Source organism: Rhea americana, unplaced genomic scaffold (genome assembly GCF_003343005.1).
Source record: "Rhea americana isolate MKP2758 unplaced genomic scaffold, rheAme1 scaffold_17, whole genome shotgun sequence".
Classification (NCBI taxonomy): domain Eukaryota; kingdom Metazoa; phylum Chordata; class Aves; order Rheiformes; family Rheidae; genus Rhea; species Rhea americana.
In genome coordinates this window covers 1,784,088-1,810,903 of record NW_028185816.1, presented here as the reverse complement: position 1 = coordinate 1,810,903, position 26,816 = coordinate 1,784,088, and the positions used below count along the sequence as shown (strand labels likewise).

Here is a 26,816-nt window from a genome sequence, read left to right as displayed (position 1 = left end):
TATGCAAATGTATTTTATTTTTTCCTTTTATTTATAACTGAAGTGGGAGAGAAGCTTTAAAAAGAAAAAAAACGTGAAAATAAAACTGCATGATACCTATGGAATACTTCAGTTTTGTTCTTTGAGAATGTAAATACTAGAAGGCCCTTTTAGCAGTTGAGTTAAACAGAAGAAAATTCAATTGCAATTTGTTAAATAATTCACATCTGTGAAAAATAAGAGCTGGACTCTTTAGGAAAGTGCAGTGGTTTCACTAAAGTGATTTAAAAATTGATCACATTGAATTGGTTTGAGTGCATGCGTGGTTTGCAACTGTGTAATTAATTTGATATTTTAAATAGCTTTGAACAGGTTGGAAGTGTGCAAGAATATTTTCAGATAACTATTTTTTGAGATGAATCATCCTATTCTGTTTAGAATAAAATCGTTTTATGATCTTCTGAGTGGAAAAATGATTGAGGTCATATTGGAAGAAAGGCGAGAATATTGAGTCAGGAAAGATCTATTCTTGAGGCAGATCATATATTTTCAGATATGTAGCAACCTGATATTGATAGGAAGAATKTTTCAAAGAGCTGCAAAAATCTTAAGGCGTTATCTAGGTAAAGCAAAATGTAATTTCTGAAGTTATGTCTTTAATGAAGTAAATAGCTTGAATTTTCAAACATCAGATACTTTTGTTATCTTGGATTGTTAAATTACTTTTTTTTTTTCCCTACGGAAAAAAAAATTCAGTAACCACATTTAATTTGCAGAGCACCGGAGATTATACTGGGATTGCCGTTTTGTGAAGCCATAGACATGTGGTCGTTGGGGTGTGTGATTGCAGAGCTGTTTCTTGGATGGCCACTCTACCCAGGAGCACTGGAATATGACCAGGTAGAATAATAATTTCACAAGTATATGCACTCTTTCTGCAATTTAAAAACTTCTGATTATTAAAATCAGGATTTGTAATACTAATCATATCTCCTTTTAAATAATGTTTCTCTGAGTCTATTCAATGCTTTTAATTTAGCCTTAATAATTGTCTTAGAAATAGACAGAGTTCTAGAGCAGAACTTTTATGCTGCTGCTTTTGAGTTTTGTGCTGCTTTTATGAATTAAATTTCAATTTAAGTCTCTCTTTTTTTTTTCTCCAATCTTGCAAACTAAATTTTGATATTGAAGCTGCTGCTTCTGATRGAAACTGAAGTCTGTGGCTACCGTCATTGCATTATTATCTATCTTTGAACTGCCATGAACAGATTTAACTCTGGGATCTTGATTCAGATGTCAGAATTAGTCATCTTCTGAAAATTCTGATGCTTTCTGGAAATCTGGCATAGCTCAGAACTTTGAGAGTCTTTTCTTTGTAAGGAACTATAATCAACAGTTGTAATAATACTGTATGTGTGTATGTAATGATAAAACTTGAAGCTGTGCCTTTTACTTTATTGGAGTTTTTAACCACCRATATCTTTATAATTAGTGAGCTGCCTTAAGAAAATCAATGTTTTATTGTTTCTAATGAAAGACATAGAACATTTTTCATTTAAAACATTTATAGAGAGAGGTTTATTATTTTCTAGCATAATGTGGAAATCTGGAAGGAATGTAATCAGACTTCTGACTTCCCCATCTGCTTTTGGTATTGGAAAGTGATGAAGACTTCTGAAAATCACAGTTGTAATAACATTGTCTAATTTCTACATATCTGAGTCAACGTTCAGCGTAGAGGCACTTCCTCCAGCATGTTGTTTGTTATTCAAATTGTGATTTTCATATGAGTTCTGTGTGCTTGATCAGACTTATTCTTCTAAAAATCTATGCATTTTACTTTACTTTTGTGAAAATTGATGTCAGAGAATATACTGATGTTGTGTTGATATCAGTCACATACCGTATTTCTATTTCTTTCATTTTCACAGATTGGTGTTTAATGGGTAGGAAGTGATCTATGAGTAAAACACATGTTGGTATCCTGACTGATAGTGAGAAGATCTTTGTATAGTGCATTTCTGTTACTATGGAGAAAGAAAAAGAAAATAGTTACTTTCAACAGGATTCTGATTCACCTTGTCTTGTGGAAAAAGGAAAAAGTGGGGACATTTATTTTGGAAATAAATTGGAATACTATATCAAAAATTTCTAGGAACTTGGCAAGTCTGTCTGCCTTTTGTTTCAAGACAGACTACAGGAAAAGACTAGAAAGGTCTAAAATACATAGTTTCCACACATTTTACCGTGTACTGCTGTAAATGACTGTTTAAATAGGTGCTGCTGTGAGTGAGGAAGAATCTGTAAACATCTTTCCTTATCTTTGGACCCAGTCTCAAATATAGGTAGATGCTGCTTCTAGGTGTGGAGTGTGGCTTTGGACCACTTTATCAGTGACTTATGATGCCGTAGGGATTTGAATTGTGGAGGAGTCTGCCAGTCTCTGGATTCTTCCCTCAAATTAAGTTCAGATCCGTCCTGATGGAAGCAGCCCAGAGTGTTAATATGTGGCAACTGGAGTAAATAGCTTTGAGCCTCTGATTTTTATAGAGAGAAGTACTATTCTCTCTATAAAGACATAAAGACAACTCTCATGACTATGGGACGCTTTCTGAGAACAGCGCAGAATCTCATTTCAAAAAAAAGTTAGCTCTTCTTTCCCTCTGCTGCTCTGCAGCCGTCTTGCCCTATACCAAACCCAGGCACATGCAGGACAGCAGAGCGCGGGGAGCAGAGCACTCGCCTCATGATGGGAGTACTTTCTGTCCCTGATCTGTCATTAACCTGCTCTGTGTTCTCAGGTATACTGTTTATCTTTGTGGCGCTTGTCAGTTGTTTCCTTCTAACTGTAGAGTCAGATCTCTTTGATGGCTTCTTCCAGTCGCTTGTTTCTTCCTGTTTGTAGGCCCAGGACCAGCATAGTTTGACCTAGACCCTGATAGGTAGTATGAGTAAATAGTATTATCACCAGTGGTAACCACTTTCCAAGATGCTATATTTTACTTAAAGAACTAAATGGATTAAGAGCTAATCTTGATGTACATAAGATGCCTGCTTTATAAATGAATACTGAGTTTAAAAGGTGCTTAGTTAAGACAGCTATATCACTCAAGTTTCCTAGAGGCATCAGTTAATATCTTGTCTGGCAACTTGTTTGATCCTCATGTTGAGAGAAGTCTCTGTGGAAGAAGAGGTATAACTGCTTCTCCAACAGTAGCAATCACTTTAGGCAGATGGGTTCACAGAATCACCAAATGGTTGAGGTTGGAAGGGACCTCTGGAGATCATGTAGTCCAACCCTTCTGCTCTGGAGGTTGCCCAGGACAGTGTCCAGACAGCTTTCGAGTATCTCCAAGGATGGTGACTCTGCAGATTTCTGGACAACCTCTTACAGTGCTCTGTTACCCTCACAGTAAAGAAGTTTTTCCTCATATTCAGACAAAATTTCTTGTGTTTCAGTTTTGTGCCCATTGTCTCTTGTTTGGCTACTGGGCACCACTGAGAAGAGACTGGCCCCATCCTCTTTACACCCGCTACTGGGCACCACTGAGAAGAGACTGGCCCCATCCTCTTTACACCCTCCCTTCACCCCTACACACATTGCTAAAATTCTCCCCCCTATCCCCCAACCTGATGCCTTCCCTTAGGGGCTGAACAGTCCCAGCTCTCTCAGCTCCAGTCCCATCTTAGTGCCATCTTAGTGGCGCTGTGTTAGACTTGCTCCAGTATGGCCATGTGTCTCTTGTCCTGGGGAGCCTAGCACTGGACCCACTTCTCCAGTTATGGCCTCACCAGTGCTGAKTAGAAGGGAAAGGATCCCCTTCCTTGTCCTGCTGGCAGTGCTCTTCCTAGTGCATTAGGCTTTTAGCCTTTGCTGCAAGAATATGTTGCTGACTCACATTTAGCTTGTCCACCAGGTCTGCTGCGAGGCTGCTTTCCAGCTGGTCAGCCCTGGCCTGCGCTGGTGCAGGGGATTCTTCTTCTCCAGGGGCTGGACTCTGCATTTCCCTTTGTACTTTGGGAGGTTCCTCTCTGCTGATTTCTCCAGACTGTCTTCATTCTTGAGTAGGTCTGCAAAATTTGCTTCAGAGAAATGTGATTAAGTCTTCTCTCCTGTGTATGTGCGTACAGCAATCTTAAGAGGTGGCTTTTAAGGAAATTCACTTCCTCCTGCTAGCGGGTGTGTGTAGTCTAGTAAATGAAAAGGAAAATACTTTACGCTGTGTTTTTACCTGTCCACCTGTTATGCAACTGAGAAGATAGCCCTTAAAAGTAAACTCTTAGTGATTGTATTAATTTATGATTATATCCAGTAACAGTTGCACTTCTTAGTAGGAAATAGCAATGCCTTCTGAGCTCTGTTAAAACATGCAGAGGTATTTAACTGCTAAATTGCAATTTTCCCCCCAATTTCCACAACTTCATAATGTTCTTAGATAAATGATCACATTTGAACGTGAACATAACATTTGAACAAATTAACATGAACAGAACTGGGATTTGCTTTACTCCATGGTCTACAGAATTATGGAGGATACTAAATATCAAAAGATGGTGGCATTGCATGTAGTCACAGAGCTGAGGGTTGTCACTTCAACTCATTCAAACACAATATCTATAAATTCTAAACAGAAATCTCAGTTACTTTCTTTTTCACTAGAAGCCTTGTACATAATTTTCCCTTCTGTCTCCCATCAGTTTTTCTTCTCTCAAATATTCCTAGCTCTCAAGACATTTGTCTTCCATTGAATTCATCTGATCTTCCAATTTTTGGTTCATTGTACTTCAGRACTCTCCTTAGACTTTTCCTCCATTCTCATTATCCCCTGACTGCTCCACCTTTTCCAGTGACCTGTTTGTTCCAATCAAATTCAGGAGTAAAATTTTCAAGGGAATAGGACCATTCCTTTTGCTGGTTTGAGGGGGAAGCTATCTCCACGCTACCTTTTTGAGTGGAACATTTTATTGAAATGCATGTGTATCACATCTGAAAGAGGGATAAAATGGAAACTGAGCAAGTATGTGTGCTTTTATAGAGTTGCGTTATAAGAGTATGCCAAAAAATAAGACTACTTCTGCACACAGAGCATTTCTACTAATTTTCTGTTTAGAATTAATATATATTGTGTTTGAATGAGTTGAGGTGACAACCCTCAGCTCTGTGACTAAGCATTAGAATTTTGTTTGTTTCTGTATGTCAATTCTAGAAGTTTTGCTATGCATAGCTTACTTTAAGAAATGGAGAGAGAAGTATGAAGCTTTCAGTGTTAGGTTTCTCTCCTATGGAAGATGTAGTTGCTTAATTTCAATCCTCTGAAGGTTTGTTTTGTTGCTACTTTTTCTATAAAATGACAATTTTTCACTGTATGGATCAGATTTTGAAAAACAGAGCTAAACTATATCTTGTATTTTTTTTTTTTCTTCCTCAGATTCGTTACATTTCACAGACTCAAGGTTTGCCTGGGGAGCAATTGTTAAGCATGGGAACGAAAACTGCAAGATTTTTCTGTAGAGAAACAGATGCACCATATTCGAGTTGGAGATTAAAGGTAAACAGTATAATGTAGTAGGAAAAAAAAAGCATATTGTTTTCTGAACAGAGAAACCAAAGAGACAAGCTTCACTATAATACTATTAGCTCCCTCTGTATCTTCTGTGACTTGTCTCTGTTCCCCTTTGCTATCCCTTCCATTTTTCGCTTCTCTACCCCTTTCCTCAAAAATACTACACTGAGCTAATTCCCATGTTTCTCGAGTACCAGCTGGCCAAAAGATGTGTTTTGTGTGGCTTCCCAGTTGTTTGATGGTTTTGTGTGGCTAGGACATGTGCATTAGGTAGCAAGAATTTACAAACTCTTTTCAGTTGCCCCGTGTGACAGGACAAGAGGCAGTGGGCAGAAATTGAAGCACAGGAAGTTCCGCCTGAACGCGAGGGGGAATTTCTCCCCTGTGAGAGTGACAGAGCCCTGGCACAGGTTGCCCAGAGAGGTTGTGGAGTCTCCTTCTCTGGAGATCTTCAAGGCCCACCTGGATGCAACCCTGTCTGACATGCTGTAGGTGACCCTGCTGAGCAGGGAGGTTGGGCTAGATGATCTCCAGAGGTCCTTTCCAACCTTACTGATTCTATGATTCTAATTGAATTCAAATTAAGCTTTGCATCTCAGTAAGGTGCTAAGCAAGTCTTTCTCTCGCTCAGTCACTGATATTCACTTCACTTTAAAGAATTTATCTCTGATACCCAAACTGCTCTGTCAAAGTTAGTTGGAATGAGCTTCTGGATTGAAAGATCCTAAGAGAAAGGAGATTAAGAAACAATATGATTGGGTATGCCTCATTTTCTTCAGGTATTATGCTAAAATAATCTTTGTTGGCTGAATGTTACAATGCAATGGAAGAACATCTGAAGCTGTATTTTTATGATCCACATATTTTACCTCTTTTTAAGCTACATTATTATACACTGGGCATAACCAGCATTTTAATTTCCTTCCTATGTAAAGAGTTTTGTTTTAAATTGTATTATTTCTTGGTATTGTTTCACTGAATTTACAGGGGACTTGGAGTAAAGAAACAGTTATAGCTGAAATAAAACTTTTCAAATAGCAAATAGTTGACAAGCTGGAAGCACAAATAGTGCAACTCTCTATGGTTACTTAGTAAATTCACAATGCACCCTGGGCTGAGTAACCAAGTTTAATACATGGGGTGGTGCTTTTGAGCTTCAGGCAATATAGGAATTCTCTAATTATATTATTGTGGTTACTCCAGTTTTCTTATTTTCCATGCAGCTGATCATTACATTTCAGTACGCTTGGCCTTTCAGTATCAGAGAATTTAAATGAGTTTTGTGGATTGGATGCAGACAGCCCTCCTGATTTTCAAAGGCTGGTAACCTTCAGAAGTTAAATCTCTCGTGTCAGATTGAATGCTGCTTTTTGGAAAGAGAACAGCTTTGATACAGTGATTACTCACATGTTTTGTCAAAGTTAATTTTAGAAACTTTTCTGTAATTTTTATGTTAAAAAATTTKCCCTGTGGTGCTAATTTGCATCCTGCAACATAGACTCTTAAAACTGCCTACCGGTATGATCTGAAAAGGAGGAGGAAAACTATAACAGAAAGTGATAGGCCATCTCATAAATTATTAACAAGTCATCACATTCATTCTTTAGGATTTGTTTGTTTTGGTATTTAAAACTCTTGCAGTAACTGTCATGTTTGTGAAGGAAAAAATGTAACAATAACAAAAAGGATACAGGAATAGATGAGCACTATGCAGTTGAATGGAGTCTACCTGATTTTTGTTTTACTTTTTGCAATGATGTGATGTATTGCTGCCATTTAGAATTAATGGTTGGAGTTTGTGGAAGTGTATAACATACAAATAATAGAAAATCTGTGATATCTAAGATATAAGCACACAGAGGGGTTTCATTATGCAACTTTATGCTAGACTTTCAACATTTCCTACATGATTTACAAACAATCTATTGCAATAATTCAGGGGAACCAAGATGTGAGATTTGCTAGTTTTTGTATTTAGGTTTAGAAAATGAAAGTAGTCAGTAAAAGAGCGTAGAAAGAACTCAGATATACAATTGATATATTTAAAATTTTTAAAACAATGCTTATTAGACCAATAAATATTTTAAACTACTCTATAATTAGAAATGTCCTTTATTATCAACTTTTAAACTCAGCTTTCTTTTTCTTTTTTGAGACTTTGGAAGAACATGAGGCAGAGACAGGTATGAAGTCTAAAGAGGCCAGAAAGTACATTTTCAACAGTTTGGATGATATAGTGCATGTGAGTATTAAAGTATTCTTCCTTTGCAAAAGGAATGATAAATGATGAATTATTTTTTTAAATATGTAATTGAATTAAACACCTCTCTAGAATGTTTTTGATTGTATACCAATCTTACCTATTTATATCTATATACCTTGCTCTGAGGAAAATGTCCAGCTATGTCAGTCTGTTGTATTTCTTTTCATAGAAATACTCCTTTGTTGTTGTGTATGTTAAGTAACTGTATTTGTTACAAGGGAAAAAAATTAGTACTATATATAATATGTGCTTTCTCTTCTCTTGTATCTGCCATGCTGGGTGGAACAAGAACTTGATATCCATCCTGCTAGATTAACAGTATTATTCTTTTTCATTGTTTTTGATTGTTTTTATTTGTCTATTAAGGAGAAATTAACAGCTTCTCAGATCATTTTGTTCTTAATTGTATATCCTCTCTTTTCTTTAGTTTTATAGCTCTCAAGTTATTAAGAAATTCTCATTCTCCCCTACTCCTATAACCTGAAAAGAGAATCAATTTTTTTTTTCCAAGATTGGCATAAGTATGTGTTTGGTTTTGAAGATTGCCTCTTTAAGTTAGATCATATAAAGATCTCTATCCCAAATCTTACTTTTGAATTCTGAGTCCCAGACTTAGCGAGATACGGAGAATAAAGCCTTCCAAGGTTTTTAGTTGGGGAGAGTGCAAGAGGAGTAGTTTGTGTATGAAAACAGAAAAGATTCACTAATTCCAAGCCATCCATTTTTGCATAAGCTAGCAAATTCACCTCACCTCACATGGTAAAATCACTGACTAGCATTATTTTAAAATAAAAAAAGTAATAGAAAGAAATAACTCAATGTATATTGTCTTTCATCTGATCATTTTGTTCAATGCCAGGTGAACATGGTGATGGATTTAGAAGGAAGTGACCTGTTGGCAGAGAAGGCAGATCGGAGAGAATTCGTCAGTCTGTTGAAGAAAATGTTGCTGATTGATGCAGATTTAAGAATCACTCCAGCTGAGACCCTGAACCATTCTTTTGTTACCATGAAGCACCTCCTTGATTTTCCTCATAGCACCCAGTATGTTACACACAAACTATTTTTTAATTCCCTGTTGTAGTGATTCATATGTACAGTAGTATCATGTTTCATCTGTGTCAGGAAAAAGTAGTTTTCAGTCACTTCTCTAACATCCTAGAGAGTTCTTTCGAGTACTTGCAATATTAAATATGTCTATTTGCTCAAGGAAATTGTCTGACTAACTCTAGGCATGGATCTTGTTAAAAAATAACATTTAGAGCAATGCTTTTTACAATGGTAATTTGTAAGTTTAGATTATAGAACTTCAGCACTGTAGAGATTTGAGCTTTATTGTTTAAAGTATTAAGAACCTTAGCTTCTACCAGTCGTTGAGAAATAAAGTAGACATTCCTTCCTAGGATGAACATCTCAGTCAGACACTTCTTTTTATGCGTTAGTTAATATGGAATACATTGAAAGAGTTCTTACAGTTCTGAAAACAGCTATTTCAGTGTCAATTTCTTAAAATATAAGACTCATAAAGCAAGGAGTTTTTCATTAGTTTCCTGTCTTATTTACTTGTATCCAGTTATGAGAAAATGTTGTTATATGCAAGAAGCAGGAAACAGTAGTACTTTTCCTGATTTTGAAAATATGCATTGAGAAGATTTGATGCTAATATAATAATAGCAGTGTTTTTTCTAATTCTGTTCATGTTGCCCTTCTGTGAAACTGAAAACTGTGGGTTTTGAACTATTTTTTTTCTTTTTCTGTGGAATTGTTTTATACATTTAACAATGGGAAACTCTAATTAAAGCAACTTTTTATTTTCTGTCTTTAATAGAGTAAAATCCTGTTTCCATATCATGGATGTTTGCAAATGCAGATCAAATTCATATGACTTGAGTAATCGCAATAAAACATCACTTATGAGACCAGTTGCCTCAGGCAGTGCAGCTAATCTGACTGCAAGTTTCACCAAAATTGGCCCAGTAAGAAGTCAGGTAAAAACTTCTCTATCATCCAAAAATATCCCCTCTTAACTCTGTTAGTGCAATTTATCGAACTAATTTCATAAYTGAAAAAAGTACATCTGATAAGTTACAAAATCTTCTATCTCTTACTGCTTTTTCTTATTTTTATTTTTCTCTGAATTTTAAAAAGTTGTTTTTTTAAGTAAGTTTCAAAATTAAAAGTTACAAGTCAGAATTGTTGTAATAAAGCACTGTTGTATTATGCTGCCCTCCAGTGGCCAAACAGGATTGTTTAATTTGGAGTGTACTTAAAATTTTCATGTTAATACATTGTTTTAGCTTTTTATTGTATTAGCAGGTGAGAGAGAAGTTTATATTCACAGTTATAATGTTGTCCATGTTGAACCTGTTCCAATAGGCTTTAACTGCATCTACTCACTCAGTTTTGCACCAAGGGATACCACTGCAGGCGGGAGCTGCTCAGTTTGGCTGCAATGACGTTTTCCAACAGGCATTGATTATCTGTCCCCCGACTATCCAAGGTATGTTCAACTGTAATCATTACAGTTTCTGAGATAACTGAGTGCTGCTGTCTATTGTTAATGATATTTGAGTTTTTCTGTGTTTCTACTTAAGCTGTATATTAAAGGAGTTTAATTCTGTCGTAAAAAGTCTACAGTGTGCAAATCAGTCATATGCTACTCAATTGTTAAACCTACTAAGTAGAAGGGGGCAATGATTATGCTATGCAGTTCAAAATAGCATTGTCAACAAGAAGGTCTCTTACGGTAAAGATCTATTTTTTTGAAATATGTCAATCTTGACTTCTGTTTTTCTAGTACTTTTTATGATGAGTCTATCTGGAAAATAAAGCTTTATTATTGTACTTGCAAAAGAGTGTTTGACAAAACAGCTGGAAGCCTCTTGGGGCTTCACTGTGGATGTGGCTGCCCTATGTAAACAGTATGCATGTTTTCCTTAAGTAACACATTTACTGTCCTATAGTTATGATGAGCCAGGACACCTAGATAGAACTGTTGCAGCTTTCTGATGACTGAAAAACATTTAACTGAATCTTGACAATTTTGATTGAATTGTGCTGTTAGGGGGAAGTGGCAGCTTGGCTGAACTCCTTATTACAAGGATAAAAGATTGATCTAAAGTATGTAACTTTGTGTTTGTAAAAAGAAGTAATTGGTTGAGGTTTTAATTATCAGAAATTGGAAGACTGTGAGGTGGAAATGCTAGCAGAAAAGTATTTCCTTAGTGTAGAAAATAACGACGTAAGGAAAGCATCTTCAGGAGTCTGCACGGTAATAGAGTTGACATCCGTTTCACTGAACGAATATGTCTGTGTCATGCAAATACAGATCTTAACATCTGAGGAGTCTCTAAAGCTTCAGTTAAACTGGGTTAGACAAGACCAGCAGAACTCTTGCTTTTCTGGTTGTTTGATCAGAGAGAGGCTGCTCAGAGCAGCCTTTCTTGCCTCAAGTAAGAAACCTGTTGCTAATGTAGCAGATGTAGTTTATATTGTTTGCTTATAGCATTAATCTCCCTGCTCTGAGAATGTAATGACCAAAGAGAGCTGTTGAGATCAGCCCTTGAAAGGAGGGGGTTCATAGGAAGCTGAGGTTCCTCAGAATGATCTTCAAACTTCTTCCAAGTTCTCCAGTCTTAGTTTGAAATTACAGAAATCAACAGACTGAGTCTGTGAAAAAAAATTTTACCTAAACAAAGAGCCCAGGAAATCTTTATCTCGTTTGATAAGGACAGATGCAGCAGAACACTGCTGCTTCTATCTGGAGTTCCAGAACCCCTTGAGAGCTGTGAGTATTCCCTGTGCAGAGTGTCAGAGGCTGTATGAACCAAATGCATAGCTTCAGAGAGATCTATTTTCTTCTGAGCACACTTAGTACTGCTAAGGAATTTTCTATTTAAATTGTATGTATGCTTTGCACAATGCCATATTCTATACTTTAAAAACCCTACTGTTTTGATATATCCAGATTAACAAAGCATTTATTGAAAACATAACAGTTAGGAAAATGTTTTCTGTGATTTACATACTGTATTCTTAGTATGATGATGAATTTCCTAATTTAAGTTCTGATACACCTTGAACAAAAGAAGTGTGTTGGTTTCATCACATAAATGAGAAATTGAGTTGCTGGCAAGGAAGGAAAAGGGATATTAATGGTCTCTGGCTCTGTTTCAGCTTTTCCCTACTTGGCTTCCCTGCAGAGTACCCGAAGTGCTAAGTCTTATTGCCTCTGGCAGAGTTGAGGTGTTGCTGTTCTAGATGCCTGTGTAGAAAAAATTAATCAACAACACTTCAAAATTCCAAAATTTTGACCAAGTGGTTACAAATTAGTGTTGTACTGTGGCATACTAGAACTACATAGACTAAAATAAAGAATGAAAGAACATATTCAAGATCAAATTTAAACTGACTCTGCAGTGATATTTCCCTACCCTGACCTCTAAACATACACTGCTTAGTCCTTGACTAAAGCGCAGAACACAAGAAGTAGCATTAAAAGACAAAATTAGTACGTTCTCCTAGCTAATATCTTTTAGCATAGCTGCTCTGTTGTAATATTCTGTTCAAAATATTTCTCTTCCCTTTTATTTTACGAGGTTATCTAAAATTAGTAGTTGACATAAACATTACAGCATTACTAAATGTCTGTTAGTATCCAGTGGAAATAGCAAAATCCATGTACAGAATGAGCTGCATTTTTTTTTCCTATTATGCTCTTGCTGTAATATTCCAGCTGTGCAACAGTTTGCATTATTTTCATAAAGGGAGGGAGAGGATTATGGATTCCATTGAAAAGATTTGGTGGTACACACAAAATTTTGCGTTGTTTCCTCTCAAGAGAGACATCACTAACAATAGGGGACATTATGCATGTGGCTTTGCCTACTGAAAGAGCTAGGAAAGGGTTTCAGCTTATATTCAGCTCATATTTTTTAATGTAACTTGTGATGAAGAGTAAAATGCTTAGCTTTGCAAAAGCTTCTGCCAAAGTTATTCTGCTTTCTACTACTCTGTTTTCAAGTTGTAGCTATTTGCAGTTATTTCTGGAGAGTACAGCRTCGAACATCTGTACAGATAAGTAATAGCACAAAAATCTTCTAGATGTTACATTGATTTATTTGACTTGAAAGGTCTACATTATTGATAGTTAGATAATAAATACATCAAGAAATGTTATTTAAATGTTTTCAGTTTATTCTTAAAGTTTGCATTTTGCTCAGAAATTATGCAGGAATTATGTTTTGCTTAAAGCTTGTGCATGTGTTGTCCTTCCTGATAGGAATTCCTACAAACCATAGCAAGCCCACAAGTTTCTCCCTGAGGGTGGACAATGCAGTTCCATTGGTGACCCAAGCCCATGCAATTCAGCCACTGCAGATTCGAGCAGGAATCCTTTCTCAGGTTGGTTTACTTTAAACAGAAAGTATTTACTAAATAGTTAGATTTTTAGTGGAAATATGCCCTGTAATCAGGGCATACTACTGTTTGCAATAGCTGTTTTGTGTGCAGTCACTCTTTTGTATTTGTGCTGAACCACAAGCCGCTAAAACAAATGCAGGCATTCACTGCATCATGAAATGTGCTCTGCTTCACAACAGACATGGTCGAATCAGACCCAGCAAATACTGGTTCCTGCGTGGCAGCAAGTAGCACCAGTGGCAGCTCCTGCTACTTCTTTAGCCTCTGATCCTGTGGCTGGCCCACAAAGGCTTGGAGACTGGGGGTAAGTCCACATATTTTTATGTAATACCCTAATGGTTTAAYAAACTCTGTGGATGCAATTTAAATGACTTGCAGTGTAAAACTTCCTTTATTTCTCCTCAGGAAGATGATTACCCAGGGCACCCATTACAATTCAGTGATGCCACAGCCTCTTTTAACACATCAAATAACCTTGTCTGCCCCTCAGCCAATTAGTGTGGGCATTGCACATGTTGTCTGGCCTCAGCCTGCAGCTACCAAGAGAAATAAACTGTGTCAGAACAGGTTGGTAAAACACTTCTAACATTCACAAGATTCAAAGATAATTGCTGTTCAGTAGGCAGGGGAATATTCTATAAAATTGGTGTGTGTGTTAGCAACAACTGTAATTAAATTGTCTTTTGGGGAAATTAGTCTTTCTGTTCTATTTTTTTCAATGCTATTTTAGTAAAACAAAATAGATGAAAAAAAGTATTTCCACATAGCAAAAGCACCTAGTTCCCTCTGATTAATTTGTGCCTGTGATCATAGCAAAGTTGTCTTTGTTGCCTTTGGAAAGGTATATGAATATAATGAGGTAGTTCTAATGAGATATTCCTAAGCTTACATGCATGAGGGTGTATCAAGTTTAGAGAACTAAAAATAAAGAGATATTATATAATAGGGTTGCATATGCCTTAGGATAGTCGTAAGAATAGTCTTTCTTTCATTGGTAGCCAAAAATACTCTTTCTGCTTGCTGAAGAAAATATGCCTCATTGCTATACAAATTATTTGCAAAGGTGAGGGATGTTAAATAAAGGAAAAAACACAGGTTACAAATAGTGATTACAGCAGATTTCTGTTAAGGCAGGATTTCATCCAAATAAAATGAACTTCTGTTTTCATGGAGATTCACTGGAGAATCTTTTCAGGAAATTTGACTAGGGTTTTTTTGTTGTTTTGATTTGAGGTGATGGGGGGTGGTGTTTTCCAAGCAGTTTTCCTATATAAGAAAATGATGCTTTCCATGTATTGTGTTCAAATTTGTTGCAAAATTCTATCTTAGATTTTACTCATTCTGGATGCAACAATGTAGCTTCTTATTAGCATATTTCTGGAAAATGTTTTTAATGTCTGAAGTCATATCTACTAAGTATTTACCACTGTGTTTACTATTCTATGGTTTTCTTTTTATCTGTTTAGAAAATTGTTGTATTAACCTACATTGTCTTTTTGTTGAAAAATAGTACAGTTTCCAGGTCTGTTGGCAAAGTTTCACTAAATGGTAAATGATACATTTTCTTCACAGAAGCAATGCATTRCAAAATACCAATATCCAAAATGCAGCATTTATATCTCCAAAGATAATTAACCTGAAGGCTGTAAAGAGACTAAGTTGTATAGAAGCACAGGACAATCATCACTCAGAAGGACGGGAAAGTAACTACTGCGAACCATCAGTCAGGCTGGACCCTGATTCATCTCTTTCAAGCAAACAGCGTCAGGCTATCATCATTGCTGGTTCCCCAAGCCCGGCAGTCAGTGTGATCACCATTAGCAGTGACACAGATGAAGATGACGTAGGACGAACACATGCACTGAGAGAGTAAGAATCAATGCCTACTTTTATTGAAATGTTATTTAAACATAGCTGCATGTCTTATTGCAGCTACTGTATTTAATCAAAGTATTTCTAATCACATTTCATTTAAAAAGTTAATTCTGTAGCAATATATTATTTGGAAGTAAATAGTTCTTTCAAAATTCTACCTTATTAATCTATGCAAGTTAGGCATTTACAACAGGAAACATACTTACTGGTCTTTTATAACAGATTTTTTTAAAAACAGAATACTTCTAGATCCAACATGATTTTTCCTTAATACTAGCATACTCTATTTATATGTTAAATGTTAATGTTCTGTTTTTTTGTTTTAAATGATGTAAACAATTTTATTGGTCTAGCAGTAGCATATAATAGATAATTTTACATATATATGGGTAACAAATACTTTAACTGTACTATAAGGTGGACATTTGAGTGCAAAAGCAGATGCTGGGCATGGTCCCCAAAAGGATTTTTCCTTCACTAAGTTGTCAAAGAAACGTACATCACTTTAAAAGAAAAGTTAACGTTTGAATTCATTTTCACTCCTAATGATCCTGAACTACAGGAACCTGCATTTTAAATCCAAACTTTGTCAAATGTTTAAAGGCTTTGATCTTTATTTGCAGTAGAAACTTCTTCTGGTATCATTTCAGTAATACATTTATTCATTTAGTAAGTTTCAAAAAAAATACACCCTTAGTCTAAAAACTTCAAAAGAACTCTGAAATAGTTTGAAATCTGTTTTGAATTAGAAAAAAAACAAGAAATTGGCTAACCTTCTACATTTAAGAGACCTTTTCTTATATTTGACCCTTTTTTATCCTTAATTACACCTAAGTCAATGGTGTGTAGCAAGAACAAATGAAAGATTGTATGCATGTTCACTTTCTTTTCTTTGTGGTAGGTGCAAAGGAAGCCTTGACTGTGAAGCTTGCCAGCACACGCTGAATATTGACCGCGTATGTTCTCTAAGCAGTCCTGATAGCACTTTGAGTACTAGCTCCTCGGGACAGTCTAGTCCATCCCCTTGCAAGAGATCCAATAGGTAAAAAGTTGAGCTCTTTTCAGTTTTTTGAAAAAAATAATAATATTAAAAAATCCTAGTTTACCATAGGCTTGGTTTTAATAGGAATCTTGAAATGTTTAGGATATCGCCATCTGGTCACCAATAGTTGTAGTTGTGTTAATACTTTATGGTAGAGGCTGAATTATATATTAAAAATATATTAGTGACCTATAACTGCACAACCTAGTTCTTTAAGTATTCCTATTAGAGCCTCTTCACTTTCTTGAAAATGTAATTATATTCAAAATAGAAATATACTGCACATAACTTCTTTAGAATAAAAATCTTGCAAAATTAAATAAGCAAAGTAGGATGCAGCAGATTAGAAGTTACCAGAATAACTTGGCTTCAATAAACTGTAGAAAAGGCTGTTACTGTAAGTTGGTTTCTCCACTTCTTTCCCCCTTCCAGTTGCTTTAGTAAAAGCAGTGGTAGAATAAATGGATTTGTACCACCTGATCAACATGCATTTCACAGACTGCAGAGGCCAAAATTGCCACCCTATAAAAGTAGGCCTTCATTTGTTTCCTTAATCTAAAATCTGTGAAGGAGAATCTGTCAGTTGTGCACATGCAGCGCTCTCTAGAGGCGTGTAAAAGAGACCTAATTTTTCAGTCGATAAGATTGAGTTTAGCTCCTACTGATTGATGTGCAGATGACAAAGAACAGTATGCTATTGCGCAGAAAACATCCTGAGCTTTCTGTAGCTGACTGTGAATATGACTGATCCAGGAGAGAGCTTTCCACAAACTCTGAGATGGGGCTGAATTTTAGAAGGAAATTATTTCAGTGTGTTCTCTTTTGCCAGTAAAATAAGCATAAGGAGACCGTCATGTTTTAGTTTTGTTTCTTCCTGAACCATCTTCAACCCTTTACTCTGTCTGAAAATGTAAATTTTAGGTAGTTTACAAGAAAGCTATATTAACAAAAAAAAAAATGCAAGTTACATATCCAAATCTTTCTATAAAAGTTATTTCTGTCTTTCTCTGAACCAGAGAATTTGTGGGCAGAATAAGTTTGAATATTCAACTGCCATTTGAATGCCTATGCTTGCATAAGTAAAATGCAATGTTTTTAACTGCCTTTGAGTTGTTTTATTTCTATAAATTTTATGTAGTATTTTACCAAAAATGCATTTATATTATGAAAATGCATTTGTTATGCAATACTTTTATGTTTTGATAGCATGTCAGATGATGAACAGGAGAGTGGATGCGATACTGTAGATGGTTCCCCAACTTCGGACTCTTCGGGACATGACAGCCCATTTGTGGAAAATGGCTTTGTAGCTAACACCAATAAAAATACAGAAACAAGAGCGTCAGTTAACTCCGAAACCAAATCAGCTGTTTGCACGGTGGTGGTGCCACCAATGAGACTTGAAAACAGATTACATCTTGATGAACAGGTGGTGAATACAGGTAAGTTAGTCCAGATGAGTTTTCCTTACTATAACAACAGACAGAATAGAAATTTGAATAATTTATTCAATAGCCATATGTATGAAGATTTTGATTTACACATGTATCTATTGAGCTGTAAATAAACACTTATAAATTGAGTTCTGTTTTCTAACTGTAATTATTCTATTATTTGACTAGTTTTCACTTTGTAAATTCCATCTAGTAGCAGCTGAAGCAAATGAAATTTTGCCTTTAGATTGTTAGAAGAGAATAATGACAAGAAAAGCATAACATTTCTCATTTATATCTTGGAAGATACTAGGTGCCAGCCACTGAAAAAGGGTCGGTCTGTCCTGGGAAGAATAAACCAGTCTTCTATTATGGGAAACCGTCAGCGAAAATTGACATCAGCATTACATCAGCAACATATAAACTTCAGTCAGGTATGTGTAATTATTAATATCTAAGAAATATTATTACTATCTTGGTTCCAAATGTGCTGAACACTACAATTTTAATTGGTGTAAATGGCAACTGCAGGTTCTCAACAACTTGATTGCAGACGTGTTCAAATCTTGAAAAGTGGACTTCAATTTATTGGGCAAGTCATATGTATCTTTCATTTTTTAACATTTTCTTAAAGCAGCTGGCTATATTTGTTTAAAAAAAAAAGTTATCCTGAAAAAAATTGTCAACACCTAAATCAAAGCACAAGGCAAAATAGAATAAATGCTAGCGTATTTTTTTTTCCTATATCCAAATGCTAAAATGCATAATGTAGTTGGAAACTGAGGCTATATTTCAGTCTCGGTTAGCAGTGCAAAGTGTTTGGAAATCCCATGGATACGTCTGTGTGAAAATACTCCTAGTCTGAGAGTATCCTGAGTTGAAATAAAGATTAACATACCTAATTTGTTCTTCCCCTGCCTGTTGGATATTGAGGTTGGGTGGAGTATTGTACTCTATTGTATTCTATCCATTGCAAGAAGACACCCAAAGCTAATTTAAAAGCCACTTTTATTATTATTATCCATCAGTGTAGCAGATGTATCTACTGTGGCTGAGAACTGAAGTTAACACATGGCATTGATTAGGTTTAAGTCCCTTTAATTAATCGATTTTGAGCTGTGGCTGTGTGGAGCTTTTAGGTATCCAAGGGTACATTTAATGTAACAGTACYTGTCTGTATAGTTCTTGCAGAGTAACTATGAATATTAATTGCAAGTTAAATGTTAAATGTAAGTGTGCATTTACCAATAATTGCTTGAATAGTTTGGATTGAAAGAAACATTTTGGTGGAGGATCTGATCTCTCCTTTTGTGTGATTGTGTTAGAAGGATTGATTTAATTCTGAGCAAACCTTCATACGATCAGCATAGTATGAATTTTAATTGCTTCAAGGACTGCAGTTCCTCATCCTCTTGGGAGAAATTAGAATTTTATTTTCATTTGAAAAATTATGCTGATCCTTCTTTCTGTGGTAGATACCTTTGTGGTTTAAACTCTGTGACATTTAATGGGAGTAATTGATTTTTAGTCTGTCTCTTTATAACTGTTAATGGTTATCACATCTTTCTGTGATCATAAGCCTAGACTTCTTTTTCCTAGTTGTTTCAGATATTTTTCAATCCGTTTATTATTTTTTCTGCTCTCCTCTAAAATTTCTCTTTGTCCTCTTTGTGCCTCATTATGGTGCCCAAACTGAATGCAGCACTTCCAATTGATGCCAAGCCAGTGCTGAGTAGAGTGGAATAAGCACCTTGCTCATGTGATACATGGTATTTCTGTTAAAACAGCCCAGCATGGCATTTTATCCTTTTTTCTTTTTTTTTTTCTTTCTTTTTCTTTCTTTCTTTCTTTTTTTCTTTTTTTTGCAAAAGCATTAAAATAACTTGTTCTATTTATCATCTCTTACTGTCAAGATTTCCTGTCTGTGCTACTATCTAATAGCCTTTTTTAATTTAAGCATTTAATTATTCCTGTCTCTATATTTCTCTTGATTTTAAGTTAATTAGTTTTAGTGCATTATTCCATTTTTCAAACTGTCTTTATATTTTGCAATATTAACACCTGTCCATTTCTGTGTGTGGACAGGTTCAGCACTTTGGATCTGGGCCACAGGAGTGGAATGGAAACTATGGTCATCGAAGACAGCAGGCTTACATCCCAGCGAGTGTTGCCGGTCATGCTTTCTCGCTGCCACAAGGAAGTCCCAATCCCACGACCATGCACGCGCATCTGTCTGGAAGCACACACCTGGGAGGACAGCCTGCTATCCTTCAGTATCCATCATCGGCACCCCTTAGTACTGCTGCACCCGTTGCCCACCTCCTTGCATCTCCATGTACCTCAAGACCCTTATTACAACATCCAACGTACAATATATCTCATCCCAGTGGTCTAGTTCACCAAGTTCCAGTTGGCATAAATCCCCGTCTTTTACCTTCCCCAACCATTCATCAGACTCAGTACAAACCAATTTTTCCACCGCATTCGTACATTGCAGCATCACCTGCTTACACAGGATTTCCATTGAGTCCAACAAAACTCAGCCAGTATCCATTTATGTGAGAACTCAAGTACAGTATGTTGAGGAAGCTCAATGATACAGAAGTTTGATTTAAGAAGAAACATGGTATTTATTAAATATTAGCCATGGCACAACAGGAAAATTATTTTTTTGAATCATGTAGACTTGGGTGCAATTTAAACAACTCTGAGCTTTAAAGAAAAAAAACAAACTCACTTTTAATGTGTTTTGCACATTTGGTATAACTTGTCTTTGGTCATGTTATCTTCTTATATAGTAACTTTAGACAGGTGACTTATGGGAGCAGAAATCTGATTTTGCTCCTGCTATTTTTTATAAAATTGCCTTCTAACTAGTGCAAGACACGTCTACATTTGGGAAGCCATTCAGTGTACAGAATTAGAGCAACAGATGCACATATGTCAGCAGTACAGTGTAGAAGTAGATTGTTTGTATTATGTATCTTGGTGTTTAAATGTTGAGTCACTTATCTAAAAGTTGAGCTGTTGTTCTTCACATTGCATGTGTCTTTTGCATGGGCAAAAAAAAAAAAAAGGCCTAAACGTTGCTCTTAAATGTTGTTGTCCTAATAATCTCAGCTGCATTGTAAACTGTTCCCACACATAGTGCCTTAAATATTTGAGGTTGTTAATGTTATTACTTATATATAAATGTTGAGGACTGCAGCACTTAAAAAATCAGATCTGCTGTTTTTGGGGTTTTCTGTTTTTTGTTTGTGGGGTTTTTTTTTGTTGTTGTTGTTTTTTGTTTTTGTTTTTGTTTGATAGAGTAATGCTCATTTTGGGTTTTGTGTGGTATGATTTTTAGTATTGGGTGTTTTTTCCATATCAGGAAGGCAGCACTGTTTTGCTCTAGCTGAGTTTTGCTGTCTCCCTCCCCCCCTCCCCCAAGAATGATCTAGCTTCAAGAAAAGATTTTAGTAGTGCTTAAGAAAAGTTGATTCAGTAGCTATTGAGTAGTGACACACAACACAGTATTTCATACTGTTAAATGGAACTGCAATACAACCTAAGTAGTTTATTTTCAAAGTAGTTGTTTAATTGGATATAATAAAATATTTAGAGGTGCAGTAGGCATGACTTTGACTAGATAATGAAAGAAAAAAGCAAAGTGCTTATTGATTCATGATGTGATTTCATCTTAGTTTGAGCAAACCATGCAGTATTTAATAAATAGTAGTGGAATATTTACTATTGAAGCTTGAAAAGATGCGAGTTCTTTGTGTGCAATCTTTCATTTATGCATGGGAGAGATTTTAGTCTTTTTACATTATAGTATTTGTTTTAGCCTGTTGTGGGTGTTTGCTTATTTAATACATTCCGTCAGGGACGTAAATTACATGCTTTTGCATTTTTTTTTTCCTTAGGAAGTGTGTCTTTTTGTTTTGTTCAAATGAAGTTGCTTTTGCAGCACCAAAGACTTAATCATCCATTTCCTATAAAAGGTAGCTACTTTTTTCATAGACCTCAAGTATACTGTAGTGTAGAGATGGGATTTAAAGAAGGTGTTAAACTGAGGCTGTGTTTTAGCTTATGGGCAAGTAATAAATTGTATCATTTATCTTGAATGTATCATAGATAAGCTGCTATATAATGATTGCCACTTCAGATAGCTGTGAAATTAGGTGATTTACTAGTTCTTTCTTAGCCTTCTAATTTCTGTACAAGTCTAATTACATGAAATAGAAACCAGGTTTTGATTTTTTTTTTTAATTTGTTTTCATGTTTGGAGTGTCGTAACTACTATACTGTAAATGATGGAAGATGATTGCATATGTTTTTTGGGGTGTGTTATTTGCATCAGTATTTTATCTCCATTAACTTTGAGCTCATCACTGCATATAAGTGGATGTATCAATGTAACTTAATTTTTTTTATGTTTTTATATTGGCATTGTGTAGACACTTAAGCTGCATCTTGCAGGCTTGACTTAACTTTTTTTAAAACAAAAAATCTGGAATATAATCTTTACAATGTTGACTGGAATAAGAGTGCAAAGCATTTGAGTTTAACTCTGTCAATAAGCTAACAACTGGTAAACTTTTTCTTTACTCCACTAACACAAGCAGTGTTTTATTTAATGAATGTCTAAATGAAATAAATGTGCCTACATTTGATTTATTTTTTAAATAATAACTAAAATACAACAGTATTAGATCATTAAAAAACAGTACCAGCAGAACATTTTTAATCACACTGAAAATTAAGAAATCTAACTTTTCCCAAAAGTTTCAGTGTTTTTAGTAATCAACTCTATGCATTTTTTACAAGTATAAATGTGTATATAAAATATACATTAGAAACTAGGAGTATCCTGATTAATTTGAGATCTTATCAACACATACATGAAGCCTAAATATATGGAGTCAAGAAAATGCTCAAATTGGATATCCACCTTATCACTTCAGACTTGTACTATATGGTCCAACAGATTGTTTTCTGTTAACTCCTTTGTGTGGAATTGATTTGGTACTTACTCCATTGCAGGCAATGGACACACCAAGAATCACCAGTGCAAATGGAGTAAATGAATTTTTTATTGTGATAACAAAAATTACTGCATTTTCTGTGGGGCCATGGGGATCTTCATTTGTCTAATGTATTTACTGTGCTTTCTTTTTACTGTGCTTAAGGTATTAAGCTAAATGTGCTTGATAAATTGACACAATTATCTGTATATCACAAGAGTATCCTATCATATGCAGAAAAAAGTTGCTGTAAATGGTGCCCCAAATTAGATCTGCTGCTTTTCCTATATATTGTAATTTTAGAAATRTTTGCATTTCAATGAATGAAATATTTGGGATTCTGCCCCAGCTTAAATTCTGAATAATGGATGACTTTTCCCCAATCCTGCAATACATTCTGAGAGAATAGACTCTTGTAACAGCAAGTGTCCAAGGGCCACCTGCAGAAAAAAGCTTTCAGGGAAAGGGCCTTTTCTGTGTGTGTGTGTGGGGAAAGTCATCTTCAGAGAAACATTTATACATATGATTGTTTTAATGCCTTTTTTAAATAAAACACTGCATGACTACAGAATTGCATATTTGCATATTACTTTAATTTGCAAGATTTTATATGAATTTCTTGTGTTCAGTTTTTAACTTCAGGGTGTTTTATTGATCAAGTATGCTACTGTATTAACTTTTTTGTTTTAATTTTAAAATCTTCTGTTTTTACTGCTAATTAATTTGGTTTGTGTTAAGTAAAAGTTAAATCACACTGCAAGCTGTAGGAAGATTTGTTCTGGAAATACCCAGTGATATAGACTTGATTAATAAGTTTGAACTGTTACTGTTTAACAATTTGTAGACTTGTGGCTTTTATTCCTTTTTTTTTTTTTTTTTTTTTTTTTTTTTTTTTTTTTTTTTTTTTTTTTTTTTTTTTTTTTNGCTTTGGATTTCTATGCTACACTAGTTTGCCATGTAGCAATTGCACTGTGCAATATTACAATATGAGGACTGGGAAATTTTTTATGGATGTAATGTCTCTTACAGTTTGCGATAGTATTTCTTTCTAGTTCTCAGTGATTTAAATGTGACCAAGCCTTCTGTACTTTGTCACAAAAAGCGGGTTTTCCAGGTGACTATTTTGGTGAGTGTCAAAATAAGAATTTATGGTGTATTACTGTCGAGATTCACTTTGAATTAAAATATATATTGCAGCAGATATTTTTTGGTGACTTTTATTTTTGTTATGTCAAATCAAGGCTGGATCAAATTCACATGAGGGGTTCAAAGTCTCAAATTGCGATGTAATCATTTGACTAAGCTTCTCTTCCTTCTGAAAATTTAAGTTTTAGTAACTTCCAGAGCTTGATTAGGAGAATGGCTATACTAAATGCAGATTTTCAGCAAACCTGAAGGTTCTTTGTCCTGGATGTCCCATTTTTACAACCTTAGGAAAAGATTATCTGGCCCAGATACAAGCAGATACATTGTTGCTGCTGAAGCTTGTACCAAGCCTATGGCAACTGCTGCCTGGACAGCAGGAAGGGACTCCTGTTGCTGCAGATGGCAGAGCCCTGAGTGGCCCCATGCTGTCACTGCCTCCAGATGGCCTAACTGGTGTTGACTTGACTCCCATGGAAGACACATTTGCCTATACTATAGTCAGCCAAGTGTGCTAATTCTATCATTGAGTTACAGTATTTACTGAAATCTACTGTTTAAAAACCTGTCAAGAAGCAGGGTATTAGGTCCACATATTTATGAAGCAGCATAGTTTCTGTGCTTAAAACTACAGTAAAGGTACTGTCATAAATGAAATGTAGAACATTAAACTGACAGTGTAAATGACTTTGATAACAAAATGTTTCAGAAAGCTTTACTTTGCTAAATAGAAGGCACTGCTGTTACTGATTTTCTACTGTTGCTTTTTCTTCCATGCATGGAGGTCATACCATCTGACTAAACCCTTAGAATACATGAGAATAAATCCTTGTCTGAATTCTCCAGACACCTCTATTACTTCCTTTTTTTAAAAAACACCTCCATTACTTTTCATTCTTTACATTTAGACTTACGCATGTTGACTTCTAAATGCATGTTGATAGTAATATCTGTATCTCACATTTCCCATAGAGAATAGTGCCAATATCTTCACGTATTTTATAATCTTGATTTTTTGGAAGCATCTAATAAACAAGGAAAGGCTACCTGAGCCTTTCTTAGGGAGTATGGTGTCCATGAAATCTTTCCAGTCCTGCTTTCCATTAGTGATAATGTCAGGTGTCCCCTGTGCTCCTTCCCATTCTTTTTTGTACCTGGGTTTTATTCCTCATTTCAACCAAGATCACACAGATGTCCTCAACCTGTTGCTCTGCGCAAAGATCAAAGAGTCCATGCAAATGTGCTTTTCAGTCTCAGTGTGGATGATTTATTGTTATGTTGCATAGTATAATATTATTCTTTCCCAGCTAGAGCCATACTGGTCACACAGGTGAAATAATCAACAAAAGAAAGCTCCTTAGCCAACAAGAGTAGATTTTCACTGACATGAAGCACCTTGATTCTTTTATCCATCATGAGAGATCCCTTCCACCATATAGGCTACTTTCTAGGATTAAGAATTCCACAGCTGAGGGGAACTGAGTTACAAATAGATATACTGCACTTCCCTATTCCATTTGTGAAATCCTGTAAGGGAGTGTATGGGCAACATGCACGTAATGCTTGCAAAGAAAAGTCCCTGATATCAAGTACAGGCAGCATGTGCATACCCCACTAGAATATGTATGTAGGAAAACAAGTCTCAGTATCAAGTATGGATGCACAGATATCCTCGCAGAAGCTTGAAATTACTTTTCTGGATAATGAAGATAAATGGAATTCAAAAAGGTTGGTTTTGGAAGTAGTTAACTACGGTTACTTGGTAAGACTTAGTGATATTTCCTAGGTGTAAGGATCCTATTTCCCAATCATTCTGGAAAATGTGCATTTTTTTTTAATCCTTTGAAATAACAAATCTGCTAGAGATTTATGATTTAAAGATTGAATTACATAATGTATAATAAAAAASATGACTAGTGATTAAGAGTTAGATCGAGGAAAAAAATAAAAATCAACTTACTGTAGTATCTATGGTAAAGATCTAGTTACGACAAAAGCCAGGAAAAAAAATGAAAGTAATTCAATGTTTTTTTACATAGATTATAAAAGGTACCACCAGAGGGCCCTGCACTAAACGTTAGCCCTAAAGAACCAGAATGATGAGTAAGCTATCCATTTTACTGTAATAATCAYAAAACTGCCATCTTTTCTTTGTAGATAATTATTAGTAGTCACGTGGAAACTAATTCGGTGTAGCATGAATTAGTGATTTTAGGAAAAAAGCAAGTAAAATAGCACAAAGGGGACATTAATGTCTGAGTATTTGTAACATTCTGAATGTGCTAAACTAGATAAATATGTAACTGCAGGTCACTGTTGCAGTACAGATACTGTGAATAGCTGGGCAGCTGTTTTAAAACTAGTTGCTAGTGGCTAGTCGATGCTGAGGCTTATTTTACCTCAAACTTGATCCGTAAAACTTTGCTGAAAAGGATTCATCCTGCGTTCTGCTGATGTTGCTCTGAAGTGATGGCAGCTTTCCTGCGCTTCAAGCAAGGCTTGTACCCCTTCAGAAACAACTTTCTGGAGCGCACATTCTGCCAGAGCCCATGTTCACTTTTTTCCAGCTCCTACCATCTCCGGGAACTAAGAGAACTCAGGAACAACTGCTGGGGGGAAAAAGAATTTAGAATTTAAAGAATAAAGAATTTAAATTATAGAAAACTATGTGATTTAGTGTTTGGTCTGACTGCAATGGAGGCAACTTCTGCCCCTTGCTGCGGTCCTATCTGATACTCATCTTACTATTGTGATAGTACTACTTAATCCATGCTATTAAGCCCATCAGTTTCCCGATGTGCCCTCCAGCATCGCAGAGGCCAACCTCTGATCCCTCAAGGTTCCCCCTCCGCCCTGGCGGCCTACATGTGCTTGGCAGAGAGGGTCACCAAGTGACTGTAGGAGAGGTGGGTGAAGAGAGACACCCGTGTGTCCACGCGCTGGTCGGCTGAGGAAATGGCTACCTGCTGCCCCTTCAGTCGACCCCAGCACTATCTTCCAGCCCGTTTGTTCTCAGGCTGTCGCTACACCCGCAGAAAGCGACCAGGTTTGAACAGCGCCGGCAGCGGCCGGCTCGAGCGGCAGCCC

General features: G+C 35.9%; 2 protein-coding genes across 5 annotated transcripts in view; both read left to right on the top strand.

Annotated features, from left to right (window-relative positions):
* HIPK3 (homeodomain interacting protein kinase 3) overlaps positions 1 to 26,816 on the top strand; it is a 413,563-nt gene that overhangs the window by 91,475 nt on the left and 295,272 nt on the right. For 3 of the 4 annotated variants that reach the window (XM_085300850.1, XM_085300849.1, XM_085300851.1), the window contains 14 exons: positions 756 to 879; positions 5,409 to 5,528; positions 7,699 to 7,785; positions 8,666 to 8,850; positions 9,635 to 9,794; positions 10,183 to 10,306; positions 13,088 to 13,209; positions 13,407 to 13,531; positions 13,633 to 13,794; positions 14,800 to 15,096; positions 16,004 to 16,144; positions 17,351 to 17,586; positions 17,884 to 18,011; positions 19,663 to 23,787. In XM_085300850.1, coding sequence (XP_085156976.1) covers positions 756 to 879; positions 5,409 to 5,528; positions 7,699 to 7,785; positions 8,666 to 8,850; positions 9,635 to 9,794; positions 10,183 to 10,306; positions 13,088 to 13,209; positions 13,407 to 13,531; positions 13,633 to 13,794; positions 14,800 to 15,096; positions 16,004 to 16,144; positions 17,351 to 17,586; positions 17,884 to 18,011; positions 19,663 to 20,139 — 2,488 coding nt within the window. In that variant the 3' untranslated portion in view covers positions 20,140 to 23,787. Of the gene's footprint in view, positions 1 to 755; positions 880 to 5,408; positions 5,529 to 7,698; positions 7,786 to 8,665; positions 8,851 to 9,634; positions 9,795 to 10,182; positions 10,307 to 13,087; positions 13,210 to 13,406; positions 13,532 to 13,632; positions 13,795 to 14,799; positions 15,097 to 16,003; positions 16,145 to 17,350; positions 17,587 to 17,883; positions 18,012 to 19,662; positions 23,788 to 26,816 lie in introns of those variants that run through there. The other variant, XR_014895323.1, reaches the window with a different exon arrangement.
* Positions 25,384 to 26,816, top strand: part of LOC146598100 (uncharacterized) — a 59,032-nt gene continuing 57,599 nt past the window's right edge. Inside the window, exon 1 of the mRNA XM_085300978.1 lies at positions 25,384 to 25,491. Coding sequence (XP_085157104.1) covers positions 25,384 to 25,491 — 108 coding nt within the window. The remainder of the gene's footprint in view (positions 25,492 to 26,816) is intronic.